This window comes from Ixodes scapularis, unplaced genomic scaffold (genome assembly GCF_016920785.2).
Source record: "Ixodes scapularis isolate PalLabHiFi unplaced genomic scaffold, ASM1692078v2 PGA_scaffold13__105_contigs__length_92229423, whole genome shotgun sequence".
In the NCBI taxonomy this organism is placed as follows: Eukaryota; Metazoa; Arthropoda; class Arachnida; order Ixodida; family Ixodidae; genus Ixodes; species Ixodes scapularis.
In genome coordinates, this window is record NW_024609839.1 from 89,175,747 (window position 1) to 89,192,040 (window position 16,294).

General features: G+C 48.0%; 1 protein-coding gene across 1 annotated transcript in view; it reads left to right on the plus strand.

The window, feature by feature from the left end:
* LOC120841873 (cytoplasmic dynein 2 heavy chain 1) overlaps nucleotides 1-16,294 on the plus strand; it is a 62,936-nt gene that overhangs the window by 13,315 nt on the left and 33,327 nt on the right. The window contains exons 8-14 of the mRNA XM_040212868.1: nucleotides 906-1,157; nucleotides 6,432-6,530; nucleotides 8,112-8,235; nucleotides 9,786-9,949; nucleotides 10,854-11,108; nucleotides 12,542-12,685; nucleotides 14,655-14,810. Of these exons, the coding sequence (XP_040068802.1) occupies nucleotides 906-1,157; nucleotides 6,432-6,530; nucleotides 8,112-8,235; nucleotides 9,786-9,949; nucleotides 10,854-11,108; nucleotides 12,542-12,685; nucleotides 14,655-14,810 (1,194 nt within the window). The remainder of the gene's footprint in view (nucleotides 1-905; nucleotides 1,158-6,431; nucleotides 6,531-8,111; nucleotides 8,236-9,785; nucleotides 9,950-10,853; nucleotides 11,109-12,541; nucleotides 12,686-14,654; nucleotides 14,811-16,294) is intronic.

Below are 16,294 nucleotides of genomic sequence, written 5' to 3' on the forward strand. Positions count from 1 at the left end.
CCTCGATGCTTAGCATAAAGGCGACCAAGATGTGTTGTGGGTAAACATGTTAATCTCTAACTAACGAATTACCCGAAAAGCCTAAAGCTGTAGTTACGGTGCTAATACAAAAGTTAGTCTACAGACGCTGTCCGAGGCCTTCCCAGTACGAGGGTCCCGTAACATTGGTCCTACGAACACTGCCCGAGGACATGTTCTAAGCATGCATGAAGAAAACATGCTTCCGTCATCATGTCTAACACCGTATCTTTTATATAGGATGTACGATACTGCAGCTTAAAACGCAAAACAATTGCTACAGATTGAAGCAAAACGAGACAGGTCGATGCAAGCTCCAGGTGCATTCTGCATCGGTCGGCTTTTCGTCGAGTGTCAAGGCAAATATATCTGTTAACATTTTGCGCGTTACCTTAAAAGGCCGAGCACTCACCCACGTTGCAACGGGCACCCACCCGCCACTCGCTAAGCATAAGAAGATCGAGCAAAGCCCCAGACTTCCGAGGGCATGCACGCATAGTCGTGGACAATGAGAATGACGGGGAAGAGTTTCGAGTGTCCCGCCTTCGGCGCGAGCTGCCTACGTTCGCAAACGCTTCGGCATGTCGTGCACCTCGAACGGACGTGCGCAGTTGAGGCTTGGTGAAAGGCAAGGAGCGCTTGCCGGAGGGCCGGGCGCTAGAAAGACGCGCCCTGCCGTTCTTACCTCGTCGGTTACTGCGGCTAGTTTATATGCTTTTCCGCGGCTGCCGGTTCTGCGAGCGCATCGGTGCAAGGTGGTGGAGCCTGCCCCAGCACACGTTAGTGCTCAAACCCAATAAGCGCCCATCCCTCAGCCTTTAGAGATGATCTAGGAATGTTGAGCGGATGCTTGCTCGTTAGCTAACAACGGTCGTCCCACACTCCAGCTCGCAGGAATGGAGGAAGAGCTGTCGCAACTCCCTCGTCGCTGCCTGCTGGCGTCCGCATTCCTGACCTACCTCCCCGCTCAGCCCGAAGAAGTGCGCGGCTCCTTCGTTGGGCGCTGGTGCCAGATGCTGAGCCTGGCCGACTTCCGGCTGTGCTCGTTCCTTGGCTCGGAGAAGGAGCAGCTCACGTGGAAGGCGGAGGGACTGCCAGCCGACCCACTGTCTCTGGAGAACGCAGTGTTGCTCTTGCAGGCGAGGGTTCACGTTGCGTCGTTTGACACGTCCCCAGTGCATTGTTCGGCGTGAGACAAAAAAGAATGCTTGATCGTGCCTACATGGTCCATTGAGCACATAATGTGTCCCATAGAAACCACACACTGTGTTTGGTTTGTGCTTCAATTTTTATTTTTTAATTATTTTTTTTACAGCGGAGCCGTTAAGGGATGGGTTCCCCAAGATCGTGTGTGGTGCCAAAGAAATGTCTACACAAACTTACACAAACCTCTGGACAGCTACCGCCATCTATAAGCTACAGCGGCAACCAGGCAACTAGTCTGATTGCTGTTGTTGCTCATAGATGGCGGCAACCTCTCGCTATTATAGGCAAATGGATAGTTGGGCGAGTTGGTTGGAATTCATTGTAGGAAACAGTGCGAAAAACAGACGAGGATGAAGAAGAAACACTCGTCATGACCACAGCGCGTGTGTTTCTTCTTTGTCCTCGTTTTTTTTTGCGCGCTGTTTCCTACGCTTTTATCAGCTTCGGTTTGGACTCGCAATGGGTCGGCCGTGTGCCCTTTCTTCGGGGAAAGAAGACGGGGTGCGAAAGGAGCGGTGACGTATGCAGCAGTGGGAATGGGTCTGCAAAACCACCGCGTGCGTCGAGCGCTTCAGGTTCCCTTGCGAAAGAAGAGGAGATCGCTCGCCTGGAAATTCACCGCCGAGAACAGAAGCTACAGCTCCGCTGCTCTTCATTCCTCACCAGAGTGGAAAGGCTGAAAGTTTTTTAATTACATCTTTATTTTTTTTTTTTATTTAAAACCTTTTGTTTTCGCTGGCCGGTTTGCTTTCAAATACATGGTCTCCCCCAAAAAAATTTACGGGCTTTTTTTTTCACTGCGAAAATGAACTATGCATTGCCAAATGCTCATTCTCCGCCTAAAGGTAGAGCTAGAGGTGCAAATCAGGTGCCAAGCTTTCAGCCGGAACTGATATCTTATTCAGAATTTATAAGTGATTTTTTGAAAATTTCAATGGGAAAATGGCAGCTCTTGGAGCTCCCGAATACACGGAGCTCTAGGCGCCAGAAACCGAAAACAGGCGAAAATGGTCGCCATTTTGCCATTGAAATTTTCCGAAAATCATGCAATTGAAGTAGATGTCTGTTTGGGCTGAAACTTTGGCATCTGGTTCGAACCTCTAGCGCTACCTTTGGACAGCAAATGAGCGTTCAGCGATCCTTACTTTATTTTTACGGTGAAAAAACCTCACAAATTGTTTTCAAGGACACCCTGTACCTTAGCGACTTTACAACCCACAATTAGCTCACATTCTAGTATTCAGGACAAAACAGAACATACACATTGCGCTGATGCGTGTATGTTGTGTTTTTTCCTGAATACTAGAATGTGTGCTGATTGTGTAAAGTCGGCACCATGTTCAACCAAATCGCCCAAGCTGCAGTTCTGACAGAACTTTCAAATTCAATCATTTACCCTTCAAGAGCAGCTGAGCTAGTAGCTCAGGGGCTGTAGTATTTGACTGCCACCACACTGACCCAGGTTTGAACCCCTGCGGGGGCTCAAACTTTATGACCTTAAAGGAGCAGTGCAACGGTTTTAATGTTGAAAGAATTGCCAGTTTGCATTTTTTATATTGTTCATACAAGCCCAAGTGACCAAAAACGCGTCACCTTTCCCCAAAAAACGGCTATTCTGCTGCGTAATCGCCAGGCAAAAAACAATTTTTTGCCGATCTGCAGCCGCCGGTGGCGGCTACGGGAACTAAAATGACAGCGTCTCTGGGGGATACGCGGAAGTCAGCAAACCCTGTCCCCCTCCACTGCTACACTCGCCGTCAGCCCCGTGGCGAACCGTCCTTTGTATACATCGCTCGCCGCGACCTTCGACGAGGCTAATCCTTTGAAAGTCGACAATCGCGGAGGAAGCGGCTGGGGTCTCTGAAGAGAGGGCCCAAGGGGAAACCACGTGAACCCCCAGAGACGTCACTCGAAAGTCGGCGTGGAGAGTTGAGAGGCACTTCGACCTTCGATTTGTTTCATTTTCTTAAAATAAGAACTAGCGCTCGCGAGAAAATGCGGCTTTCAGTTTTTCGTTCTATAGGTGACGCAGATTGATTTCCGCAGTTATTTGGCCAAAGTCTGAAAATCGTTGCACTGCCCCTTTAACATTGTGAAATGCTTCAAGCGTGGCACTTGTTTGCGACGCTCCTTCAGAATACTCATCCGTGCAGTTTGTTTATGACAATTTTCTTGTAAAAAATGGCTCATAAAATACATTCTGCGTTAAAATCTAACTTACCGTAATATACCGAGTCATCGCCCACCACCCCCCTGCCGCCTGAAATTCATAAAAAAAGTGGGTTGGGCCATGTCTCAGTGGGTAAGCACAAAAAGTATAGAAAAATGCCAATTTGTCAGTATCGAGCGTAGCTGCACAAGACATACATTTAACTCAAAACCCGGATTAGTTTTATTGTTTTATGCAAGAAATGCTCATAAACATTTTACTATCGCAAAGTCTGTTGCTTGCATAGGTGCAATCAATGCCGCCGATCGGCATACACTACGGATGTTTGTTTTGTGAAAACACGTTTTTAACACTACTGTGTTATTTTTGTTAGTAAAAACAAAAAGAAAAACAGATAGTTGACAAGAACTTAGAAAACCCAACCAGGTACAGTAAGCGAGCGAGTGGACGTCAGAAGTGAAGAAGACCGATGCTGGGGGAAGCGGGAAAGCCGGCGATCATGTTGGTAAATACTTTGACTTCGAGCCAAGTCTGGTGCCTTGTCAGTGGCAAGGAGCAGGCTCTTGCGCAAGTTTCTTCTTGGTCCATACATGCGTGCATCTGTGCACGGCGTTCTATCAACGCGGGTTAAGGCAGCGTTGCTGCGTGGTGTGGATGGCACCACGAACACAGAGCTCGAAATGGGACACTCCACAAATGTCTGTGTGCAGCGTTCTAGCAAGTCTTTATTTACCCATTGGCTTTGTCTTAAACACTGCACAACCTTACCAACTGCGTTCGTGACATTCCAGGAGAAGGAGAGGGTTCAGGGTGACCTTACTTGGGAGGAGATGGACTTTGACCTTACACTCGGCTGTTACATTCCAGGATATGGGGCATTCGCCGACCTTGCGATCGCCGAATTGGTTACTGCTTGTGTTGTCTTTCTGACTTTGTTCTTTTTGTCTCAACAAACCTTTTTGTAAGCAAAACAAAGTTTCATTTTTTTTATGTCCATCGTTTTCCTTTTTGCACGCATTTAATACAGTGATCCCTCATTATACCGAAGTCAACGGGATGGCAAAAAAATTCTATATAACCGGTACTTCGATAAAAACGAGAGAGCCAGAAAAATAGCGCCAGCAGCCTTCCAGGTGCATGGGAACACTGAGGAACACTCTGACCATTTATTTATAAAACAAACCTTGGTTATGAACAACAAGTGGCAGCTTCACCGAGTACAAAAATAATTAAGTGAAGTTTGCCGATAATTTCAGCTGGGCATCAGTTCTCAAACTGCTCCAGGGATCGCAAGAACACTGTCATGGCTGCTGCACTCCACTTCGTTTTGAAGCAGCTGTAAGATGTTTTGTGTCTCCGCAGTCGTTGGAGGTTTTCCAAGGTCCCTTGCCGACATCGCTCCTGTTTTCCCTGGCCACACACAAGGTCTACGATTGCAGCATCTGTGGCAGGAGCAACAATGGGAACGTCCGCATCAACAAGTGCGAACAAATCAAAGTTATCCTCGATGACTTTACCAATATGTTTTCAGACACCACTGTAGAGATAGTTGCAGTTATGGAAATCGTGCGCCGTCTCGGCAGGCATGCTCGCGAGAAAAAAATCGGATGTGCGCAAAGCAGTTGGTGATCTTTCCCCTTCGGGTCGCTGGCGCGCTTTCTCTTGCATGAGAAACTTTGAATCCGTCCAGTCTGCTTGCTTTTTCCATAAGATGGTGGACAGTGTCGAACAGCCGATGCCGGAATGTCGGGCTCTTTGGCGATTTCAGACTTGGGCAGGCCACTTTTCTCAACCTCGCAGATCGAAGCGAATTTCGGTAAACGCTCCCAGTTCCATTCGACGCACATGTGCGTGTAGCATGTAGTACGCCGCAGGCGCATCCGTACGAGTACTCACGTCGGGGGCTTTCGGAAGGATGATCTCCTCTGGGCTGCACCACTCCCTTGACCCGATTCCAACAGGAGTGAGGCGGTGTCAGTCATTGGTGCTGTGAGTATAGTGCCCCCTGGCTGGCTCTGCGCATCAGCATCGGAAGCGATGCTCTGCCCTCCATCACCTGTTTGCTCCGTTTTATTGTTTGCCCTTTGCCTTAGTGGAGAAGTTACAATTTGAAAAATGTGATTTCGTTATAGCGAGGGATTACTGTACAAGTTCAAGGCTGCAGAAATTGGGGAGGAAATACATAAACAAAGAGAAGAGTCTTTCCCTCTTTCATTTTACTTTGTCACGGACGTCCTCCAACCGTAAGGTCTGCGGCCACGGCATTCGGGTAGGATGAATGTTCACGGATCGGATTGAGGAGTCCGCATTGGGGCATTTGTAGGGGAGGGCGATCACTCTGTTTTTTTTTTAAATCGATGTTCGCCCAAGACATGGGGTGGGTGATGACTCTGGATGTTATGGTAGGTGCCTAGAGGGGTGCACAACATGCAGCCCACGGACATGACACTGCGAGATGTGCTCAAGACGGCAACCAGTGCGATGATTCCGGATATTGAAAGCCTGTCTGCCAAATATTGAAAACCCGCGCAGTTCTCAATAAACATTTTTTTTGGCCCGCGCCATTTTTGAGTTGTGCACCCCTGAAATACTTCGTGAATACTGGCCAACCGACCGACGAATTACACATCGTGTGTTCTTATTTCATTCCCTAACAGTTTTCCCGAAGCCACGGTCACACTAACCCATAGTACTAAGGACAGTGTGCAGGCACTTTCTGAGGCACACCTCTTTCTTGTAGGATGCTCCCGTCATGTTGGTCGTACAAAAACTCTGCATACACATTCCAAGCATGTGCACATGCACGAAGGAAACGTGCTTCGAACATGTCCGAGGCGTGCCCGCAGATAGTTCTGTGTCTGCGGCGGACATTGCGTCTCTCGTACGACGCCCAAGCAGCGTGACTTTAGCGGGCAAAACAGACGCATCCTGCCCAAACATATAAAAACGGGTTGACGTAAACGCACGATGCGTTCTGCATCGGTCGGCTTTGTGCGGAGTGTGGAGCCAAGCTTTTCGCTTCTCCTCTTGCTTTCAGTCTTCCCTGTGTCCCTTTGTGATCGATCCCTCGAGCCAGGCGACCGAATGGCTCAAGCGCCATCTCAAGGACCTTCAGCTCGAAGTGGCCACACAGCGGGTGAGCTACGTCTTGGTTCCCACGCTAAACCTAAACCCACTGCTCATGATTTCTTAGGCCGCGGAGTTGAAACAGGGTGACTATAATAAAACTTTTTGCTGGCCTAGTTGGTTCATGATAGAGTCTCGAAGTTTTTTGTGCAACACAAGGGACAATCACAAGGGAGTAGACACGGGCAAATGCAACTTTCAACTCGTTTATCCGTGCCCGATCAACCACGGACATCCAGAAAGAGCATGCGCAGCACGCTGCATAGAAGGAAAAAGGAAACAGAAAAAAGATAGAAAAGTCACCCATGAAGACACATTCCCCGATAGTCATTATCAGACCAGCAACCCAGATAAAAACTGAACTTCACTCTCCTTCAAAGAAACCGAGGTATCGCTAACACAGTCACATTCCTTTATATAAAACACTTCTATCAGTTCTCTGGCTGTGGTATCTTTGCTTCTACCCAAGATCCTAACTGAAATTTTCGCCTGCGGACAATACGCCATTCCAATTATTAGGAGTCCTTAGCCCAGCGTGCAATCTCCTCGGCCCAGCACGCACATGTTCGTTGCGTGCCGGGCCGCGCACAAACACTGAAAATGAAACTGGACAGGAGCCCTTTTTTTGGAAAGGTCTATACACCGGCTGAGGACATCAGTCCGGAAAATATTGTATTTTCTTACATTTAATCCGCATAAAGATTTACATAAAATCAAAGCCAAAGTAAGGATGCGGGTTATGCATGAATTTCAGACGGCAGTGCGGCTTCACGGCAATGCACCTGAAGTCCTAGGGATAGATTCCCCAGAGTCTCCCTTCTCCGGTATCGCCTAGGGACTTTATTTTCCCCACCTTTTCCTCGTTGTCCTCCTTCCTTGGGGTAGCCATCTTTGCATAGTTTTTGTGGGTCGAGCAGCTGAGCAGAGCTGAGCCAAGCCGCGCCACCTTTGATGTGACGGCAATGTACGGAGCGTCGTTGCTTTTGGATGTGCATTGCCATCGACGGCCATGATTTTGTGGTTTCTGATCCTTTCAGCAAAGGATCTGACTATTATCAGATCTTTTGCTGTATTGACTTAAATCCAACATGACCACGACCTTTCCAGACGACATTGTGCAGAACAGTTTAAGAAAGTACTGCATCAGCAATCGCCTTGACGACAAGGATTACGATGCTAGCAGCAACAGTGGAGGCACCTCAGGTATATGCAGTGACTGCAGCGATGAATGTATTCAGAATAAAGGTATGGTTTCTAGCGGGATCTAGACATTGCTTTGCTTGGTTAATGCAAATTATACGCAGGTTTTTTTTGGTTTTATTTTTTTTTTCGGAAAGTAGTAAGTAAGGAGTGCAGGAACATTATTTGTAGGGGTGGGTAATACGCGCGTAAATATGGTACATATGCACACGAAAAGGTAAGGGGAAAGCTAGGTATCTGTAGCTGACTTTAGGAAAAGGCGGAGATCAGTTGCACGAATCACAGTTTTGCACAGTTTTCGAGTGTTCTCGAGGTGTGTAGATGTACGGGCAACGGGGACATTGTTTGCCGCTTGGTGGCTGTGAAGTGAGCCCTTCCGTCTCTCCGAAAGGACTCCAACTTCCTGACCACCCTGGAGCTGTCAGTTCGCTTTGGCAAGTCCCTTCTCGTGAGGGATGTCGACTACCTGGAGCCCATCCTGTACCCACTGCTCAGGAGGGATCTCATCAACCAAGGTGGGCTTCATAACGCAGATAGCGTTTTAGGGCCGGCATCTAAAGGCCCGTTCACACTCTTGCGACCTCTTAAACCTGGGTTTCTTAAAACTTCTTAAACCAGAAAACACACTGCCGCCATCTATTGGGAAGCAGTGTAAACTCGGCGGTCTGGCATATTTTGTTTTATTTCTCGCGCATTATCCTTTCTCTCTTGGCTCGAAAAACTTTTCTCAATGTTATAAACGAGCCTTTCTAAGGGTATTACGCAGATTTGACCTCGGAAATCCCACAAAACCTTCGCTCTTGTGAAATGCAGTTCCAGGGTGACCGCATAGATGGCGCCACAATGCCAGTTTGTTCCCTCATTTTAAAAACATTTAACAAGTTTTAAGAGAACTCTTCTCCCTCAGTCGTACTCGGTCGCACTCGGTCGCAAGAGTGTGAACGGGCCTTAAGTCCTGAGCGTCACGAAAGGATGTAACGAAAAATTGCGGATGCTTTGATCTGTCGATCAAACCGTCTTATGCAGAATTGCGTTTTATGCGGAATGCAGCGTACGTAAACACATGTCTCTTACGAGGCGCACATCACCGTATCTAGTGTTGCCACATCCTCATTTTGTACTGTTTTTGTTTGTTTTGTTTTCTTTAGTTTCCTTAAAGGACACATGCAAAGGAAAAAAAACTTTTTTTTTAAACAGCCTAGATGAAAAAAGAATGTTATAAAACAAATCTACAGCGAAAAAAAAAAATGTTTAAAGCTATATTTACGGCGCAAAACGAATTTGTAGTTGGCGCCTGCTGAATCTGCCACCGGTCACGTGGTAGACCTGTGCACCGCCGACGCAAAGTCACACCGCCGCCGCACGCTGAGCGTGGTGCGACGCCGGTTCAACGCGTTTCTCCATGCCGCCGCCGTCGCTTAAGTTTGTCCGCTCCGCGGCGCTGCCGCCGTCATCTGACCGGCGCACAGGTGTATCACGTTTGCTTGCGCTTTTTCAGGTGCTTCCTTTGGGCTCTAAAAGTTACTTATTAATCTTCGTTTTTTTGTTATACTCCAAAAGGAAGATGAATAAGTAACTTTTCGAGACCATAGGAAGCTTCCGAAAGAGGGCAAGCACCACGTGACAAATAGCGGCCAGTCACGTGATAAATGGCAGCCACTTTTCCGCAACGCCCGCGGGTGCCAACTACAAATTCGTATCGCGCCATAAATATAGCTCTAAAACTTTTTCTTTTTTGTTGTAAATTGGTTTGCGACTTCCTTTTCCCAACCCGGCTCTTTAGAAAAAATGTTTTTTTCCTTCGCATGTGTCCTTTAGCTGCTGGCGAACTCTTCTTGAAGTGTCTCGGAGTTTTCACTTCTGCCTCATCTGTTTCCCTTTTTTCTGGTTCAGGTCTTTGGCAGCAAGCCAATTCTTTCCGACTGTGGCATGCTTAACTTTCAAAGCTAAATCAAAGTTAACTTCAGCTGCCATTTTAAAGCTTTCCACAACATTTTTTTTTTCAAGCAGTGGAGTTTTAGGCAGGGATGGGATGCACCACTCCTTGTTGGCCTCCCCCCTCTAGGCTCCAGATGCGTGGTTCAGATTGGGGACAAAACGGTGGACTACAACGAGAACTTCAAGCTGTTCCTGGTCACCCAGAATGCGTCGGTTGTTCTCCCGCCGTTCGCCACCTCCCTGGTCATGACCGTCAACTTCACCACGACCAGGGCTGGTCTCTCGGAACAGGTAGGGGTTGGCTGCGGCCGCACTTTCTCTTTTGACCGAGAACTTTCTGAACTATCGCAAGCTGTGTGAGCTTATGGCTTTGAAAGGTCTAAAAGGTACGTAGCTTTTCCTCAAAGCTATAGTAATTTCTAGACGATTGCAGTTTGGAGATGACTTGCATCAATATTTATGAGCTTAATGTGTGCAGTATTAGAGACGGCCAATGCTGATATTTTCGTTTTTCAGGCATCTGCAATGTCACTTGGTGAAGGAAATACAAGATTGACTCAATATACAGCTCTGCTTTTTGTAATACTCTTACTGGTACTACATAGGCAAGTGTAATGACTCTTACTAGTACTACATAGGCAAGATCCTACTCTGTATCATAAAATTTATATACACAAAGAAATGTTGGGATAAACGTGCGATGCTTGGATACTTCCGGTTACCCAACCGGAAGTATCATAACTTAAAGCCTTGGGTTTCTTTTAACGCGGAATGTGTTTTATTAGCTGATTTTAATGGAGATCTGTAGTGATAGTGGCAGTGATATTAGCCGTGGTGCCGCGGAAAGGCAAGTCGCCCTACCGTGAAGGCCCGTGGCACCGCATCCAATGACGATAAAATTTTATTGTACAAATTAATTAAAAACGAAAAAAAAAAAAAAAAACTTATTGCAATGTTTGGCTGTAACTGAAAATTGACACCAAAAGTGTTACACCCAAAGGGGACCATAGAAAAAGATCAGTCCTGTCAGAGTTTGAGCCCGCCACCTTGAGACTGCGAGCCAAGTGCTTTGCCGCCTGAGCTAGCGAAGAACGGCGTTTGCTCTCGATTCGAAGAGAGACCCAGCTGGGACAAGCTGCATAATCGAGCTGCAGAGGGACTGACTTTCACTCGGAAGCGTGTGGGCATCCCGCAGCTGCTGCAGACGGTGCTGGGCGAGGAGAAGCCTGAGTTGGAGCGGCGCCGGAGCGACCTGCTTCGGGAGGAAGAGGACCTGCGGGTGCGCCTGTCCCAGCTGGAGGACTCGCTGCTGGAGCAGCTGGTGTCCTCCCAGGGAGACCTGCTGGCCAACCGTGGTCTGCTGTCCTCCCTGCACCGCACCAAGGCCAGCAGCCTGGGCATAGAGGCCGCCCTCGGAGAGTCTCACCGGCTCCAGGAGGCGCTCGACCAGGTGTGCTGGTCTCTCAGAAGCCTAGGTTTAAGATTGCAGCAACTCAAACCATGGAGGGCATCGGCGGTTTAGTGGGAGACGTCTCCTGGATAGATTAATCGCAAGCGCACCTGCTTATCATTGTCGCGTGGCCAGGAGACAGCCAACGCTTTTGCGTCTGCCTTTTTGCTTGCTTTCACACGGCACACAGTGTAAAGTCATGGTGTCATATAATGTCACAGCATCGAATCTAGTAATGTTGGATGTCAAGTTGTGGTGTAATGTGACGTTGTGTCATGCGCGACACTGGGGGATGTATGTCACAGCATCGTGTGACACTACCACGTGATGTGACGTCACATGCCACAATGATGCCTTGACATCTTGTGATTGCATCATGTAATACTGCCACGTGACATGGCATCTCGTGATGCCACAATGATGCCTTGGCATCACGTGGTCACATCGTGTGACACTGTCCCATTTGACGTCGCCTGACATTATGGCTTGACACTGCGACGTCGCACGACTACGTTGCATGGCATCGCAGGATTATTCAGAGTGCGCCCATAAAAAAGTCACGCAAACCCACTGTGTTTTGTACGAGGGGAAGTCAAATGAAAACCTTAAAAATTGCAGTAATATTCTAAAATATGTTGTCCTGTACATCGGCAGTCTTTTTTCCAATACTAAAAATATGTTTAACGAGTGGCAGTGCAGTACAAGCAACCATGATGGCATCACAGTGGCACTGCAACAAATATGGCCCCCCACTTGAGTTACACACCATAGGGAGCAGCGTGTTGTCCTTAGTTTTTTAGGTAGTGATGGGGTATTGAAATTTATTGTCGAACAAAGTTACAGTATGGTGATGCTTGTCCGTCACTTTGACAAATGTATGAATGGACTAGGAAGTTCCAAAATGGCGCGAGTTCTGCGACAGATTCTCCTGGACCGGGTTGGACGCACTGAGTAGTGAAGACAGAGTTCATTGCAGCAGTTTAAGGCATTCTAATGGAAACTTGCCGAGTGAAAAAGGTGGACGAGATAGCCACGCTTGTCATCGTCAGTCATATGGTTGTCGCTCCAATTGATTACCACATTTTGGGACCACTCAAGGTGGCAATGGGAGGAAAGCATTTTCTGTCCGATGAAGAGATGCAACACATTTTGGAGGAGTGACTTTGCATTCCACCGAAGGATTTTTTCCTGCAAGAATTTGTGCATCTGTTAAGTACTGGAACACCTGCCCTGAGCAAAATGGAGACTTACATTGCAAAATAATGCATATGCCCACACCACTTTTGTTTAATCATTAAATATGCAAAAGCATATTTAAGGTTTTCATTTGGCTCCCCCTCGTAGAGTGCAGTTCTGCATATGACGGCTCGATTGATAGTTTGCAATACCACTGCCAGTTTATTTCCTCTTTTGAACCTTCTATGCTGTCATAGGAAAGGAAGGCCTACCTTCCCCTGGCCCACTTTGGGAGTGAGCTCTACTTCCTGACCAGGCAGCTGGTCAAGCTGAACCACATGTACGTCTTCAGCCTGGCCTCCTTCCTCAGGCTCTTCATCTCGGCCCTCAAACAGAGCACGGTGAGATAACACTTTGGGACGTGAGCAAACATCTATCGTGTTGAAGTTCTCTCTAGGTGGAAGTCTCAGATCCGACGAGGCAAGGCTGTGAGAAAGGGTGCTTGGCTCTTTCATTAGCCTCTAGGAAGGCCTAAAGTCTCTAGATCCTGAGATTGCCTTCCTGGCCTGCGAGCTGGACACAAACTGATATAAACTTACAGATGACTGAACCCTTACAAAGCAATTGGTTAGTCAGCCTTTGTAGCCATGGCAATCGCCATTTTTGTTCTTCTAAATCTTTGATGCTTTGGAAGGGTCATTTCTGAACCAGTTGCACCAAGATTGCCATGGAGTGTCATCATACTGAAAGCATTCCTCAGCAACATAAGTGTCGTTGATGCTGTGTATGCAATCAACTAATCAATCATGCTTATCCACAGTCCTTTTACAATAATATTGCTCTTCCTGCAGACTTCGAGACAGATAAATTATTTTTCAGTGCCCCCAAGCACCGAGGCCGCATGTGGTGGTGGTGCAAAGATGTGCGTTTATTTTGCCAATACAGTTAAACCTCGATGTAACGAAGTCGGTAAAATTCGCAATTTACTTCGTTACATTGAAATTTCACTAAATCAAAATTTGGCTTTAGCATGCAAAAAAAAAAAATTTCGAAACATTTTACGGGTATGAAAACTCACCGAAAATGACATTTATTTAGGGGCAAAGTAGTCCGCGAGTTTTGCTTGCGCCTTGTCCGACAGTAGCAGCGGCGTCATACGGCGTTCGAGCGGCCAGAGCGCTTGCACGGCATCTTGCTGCCCATGCGACGCCGTGTACAGTACCTCCTCAGAGCCGTATATCTACATTTACGGCTCTGTACCTCCTCAGTACGTCCATTGCGTCGAGCCCTTCCCGAGTGCTCGTGATCTCGGCAGTTTCTTCAGGATGGCGTCCAAAACGTTTGCTTTCTCATCCAAAGAAAGAACTTTACGTTTCCTTATGCCCGCAAGCACGTGAGTGAACCGCCCGGTTGAAAAATAAAGCTGTTTAGTTTAGGCGGTGCCAATGTTTCCAACCTACACAGCACTCTTGCCCGCACAGTTTACTTGCGCCCACAGTGTGCTTGCGCCTTTGCTTTACATCACGGTCGCAAGACGATAATCGGTCTTCTCGGTCTTCCCCTAGATGGCACTGCCCGTGCGGTCGCGCCATAGTCGCGCCATCACGTCGCTCCCCCGCTGAAGTTGGCTCCCGCGCTACCCGCGGTACAGTGGACTATGATGATCAGTGAATGTCAGTGGTGATGCTGTTATGCCGTGCAAACTTTTGGCTCGGCATTTTCTGGCCAGCCCCGCGGAATCCGCTTTGCCGCACGCCTCGCCGGCGCTACCGGCGCCGCATGGCCGCATCCTCGGGCAGCCTAGGAACGTTGGAAGGCCTGTCCCCGTGAAGTAACCTATCAAAGCGCTCGCGTTTGCGCATAATTTTTTTTTTTAACCACAATTTTTTTTGCGATGTTGTTTTTTAGAGTTTATTTATTTATTGCCTTCTATGGCAATGGCGCTTCGTTAAATTGAAATAGCAGCAAAATAGACTTCGTTATATAGAGACTAAAAATACATGGGGTCTATGGGCAAGAAATTATGAAAAATAAAATACTTCGTTAAATCGAGGATTTCGTTACATTGAAGTTCGTTATATCGAGGTTCGACTGTATGTGGTATTGTTACAAGTGGATTGCACTGTGTAATATTTTATGCTTGCACACCTTTTGCAAGAGAATCTTAGATTTTTTGTCAAAGATGCAAGCACGAATGGGTAACAAAATAATGAACTGACAAACTATACACTTCCTCGTGGTACATGCTGTACATGCTTTCGTCATTGCCATAGTTCGAAAGGTGGCGCCAACTTCATGCGCAATATTGTGCGGGTGCAGGTTCAGAACCCCTCTCATGCGGTGCTCCTTGGGCTTCAATGTGATTTTCAGTCTGGCAACAAAGGGGAGAAACACCTGAAGCAGGTGCAGAAGTCTTTCCTGCAGCTGGTCTACGAACACATCTGCCGCTCGCTCTTCAAGAAGGACAGGATCGCCTTCTCACTCCACCTGGTGCACGGCATGTTCCCCCACCTCTTCAAGGAGAACGTGAGCAGACAACCTTTTTGCAATTGGCCACTCGGCTCTGTAGCTACAGGAACGATGAAACAACCTTAACCTGGAACGTGATATATGGCTGGCACCTTACCGTATCCGGTTAGGCGCCAGCAATGGAAGTCGACAGGCCGACCACCAGCCAAACGTTGACGCAGCACTTGTCTCGCCTCGCTGACTGGACATCAGCGCCAGTCGAAGCTCTTCGAGTACCTCCACGTTACTCCCGGCGAGGGTAAAACATCATGTGTTCAGACATACGGCAACTCTCTGCTCCGTGAAAGGAGCGTGCACCAGGCTTCCCCAGAGAATGAGCACAAGAGTGAGTTAGTGACGGAAGAGAGAAGGAAAAAAAAAAAAAGAAAAAGCAGACTCCTTTGCTGCAACAGGTTGAGGTGGTTCCGAGCATTGGATTCTCTTTTGCCGCGAGTTGGTGCCAGGGCTCTACTTGGCACTGCTGCATTCCGATTCTGTTTTCCGCACGTTCCATCTACCGTGTCTCACACTCCAACAGGCTTTGAGAAAGTCGCATTTATGCTGCAGCAGCAGAAGATGGCACCCGCAAGCAAGTTTCAGTTCGTGCTTTTAACCTTTTAAATGACACAAACCAACTATCCCCATCCGAAGCTTTATTACAAGTAAGACATCCACGGAGCACTCACGCACTTTCTTTGTGCTACACAAGGCCACTTTGTGCCATCCAGTCTCCGCATGTTTACGCAGTTTCTCCACATTAATACATCACATTCCGCGTTACCACTGTCTGTACACTAGTACGGCAAAGTGGCGACATTTTTCGTACGAAATGTGCAGAATTTCTAGCTCCTAGCAGTTTCCGGTAACACACCTGTAACAGAAGGGCATTGCACAAGAGCTACTTGTGTCAGCATTTGCTGGAACTCGTGCCCCTTCTGACTGAACGCGGAGCGCAAGTTCGTCTGCTTCTTTGCGCAGGGGTTGCAGTGACATCACGATGCCCACCTCCGATTGGCTCCGATGGGAAGCTAGTGGGTAGGCCTCGAGGCAGCTAGCATCGAGGTCCACCCACTATCCTTCCAATCAGAGCCAATTGGAGCTCGGCATTCTGGCATCACTACAACCCCCATGCAAAAAGCAGACGAACTTGCACTCTCGCATGGTCACTGACAAGGGAGCTTGAGAATGCCTGGCCTCCAACACATGCTCGTTGCCTTTCACTATGGCTGCGCGTGCACGCTTGAGGTTTACGGGGCACAAAAGCTGCATCGAAGGTAGGGAGCTTGCACTGGAGCTAAAGCAATTAAAGCTTCACCCCGCCACGCTCGTCCTGTCGGCGACTATGGTCCCAACGAAATGCCGATGTAGTGCTCCTGTCCAATCTGTGGCAAAGAAAATCCAGCACTGCGGCCTCGCCATCTCACAACCGAGGGGGGGAAGAAAACAAGCATGTTGTCATGTCGGCAGCACTGGGCATTTGCGTCGTCTATGTATGCCTTCGC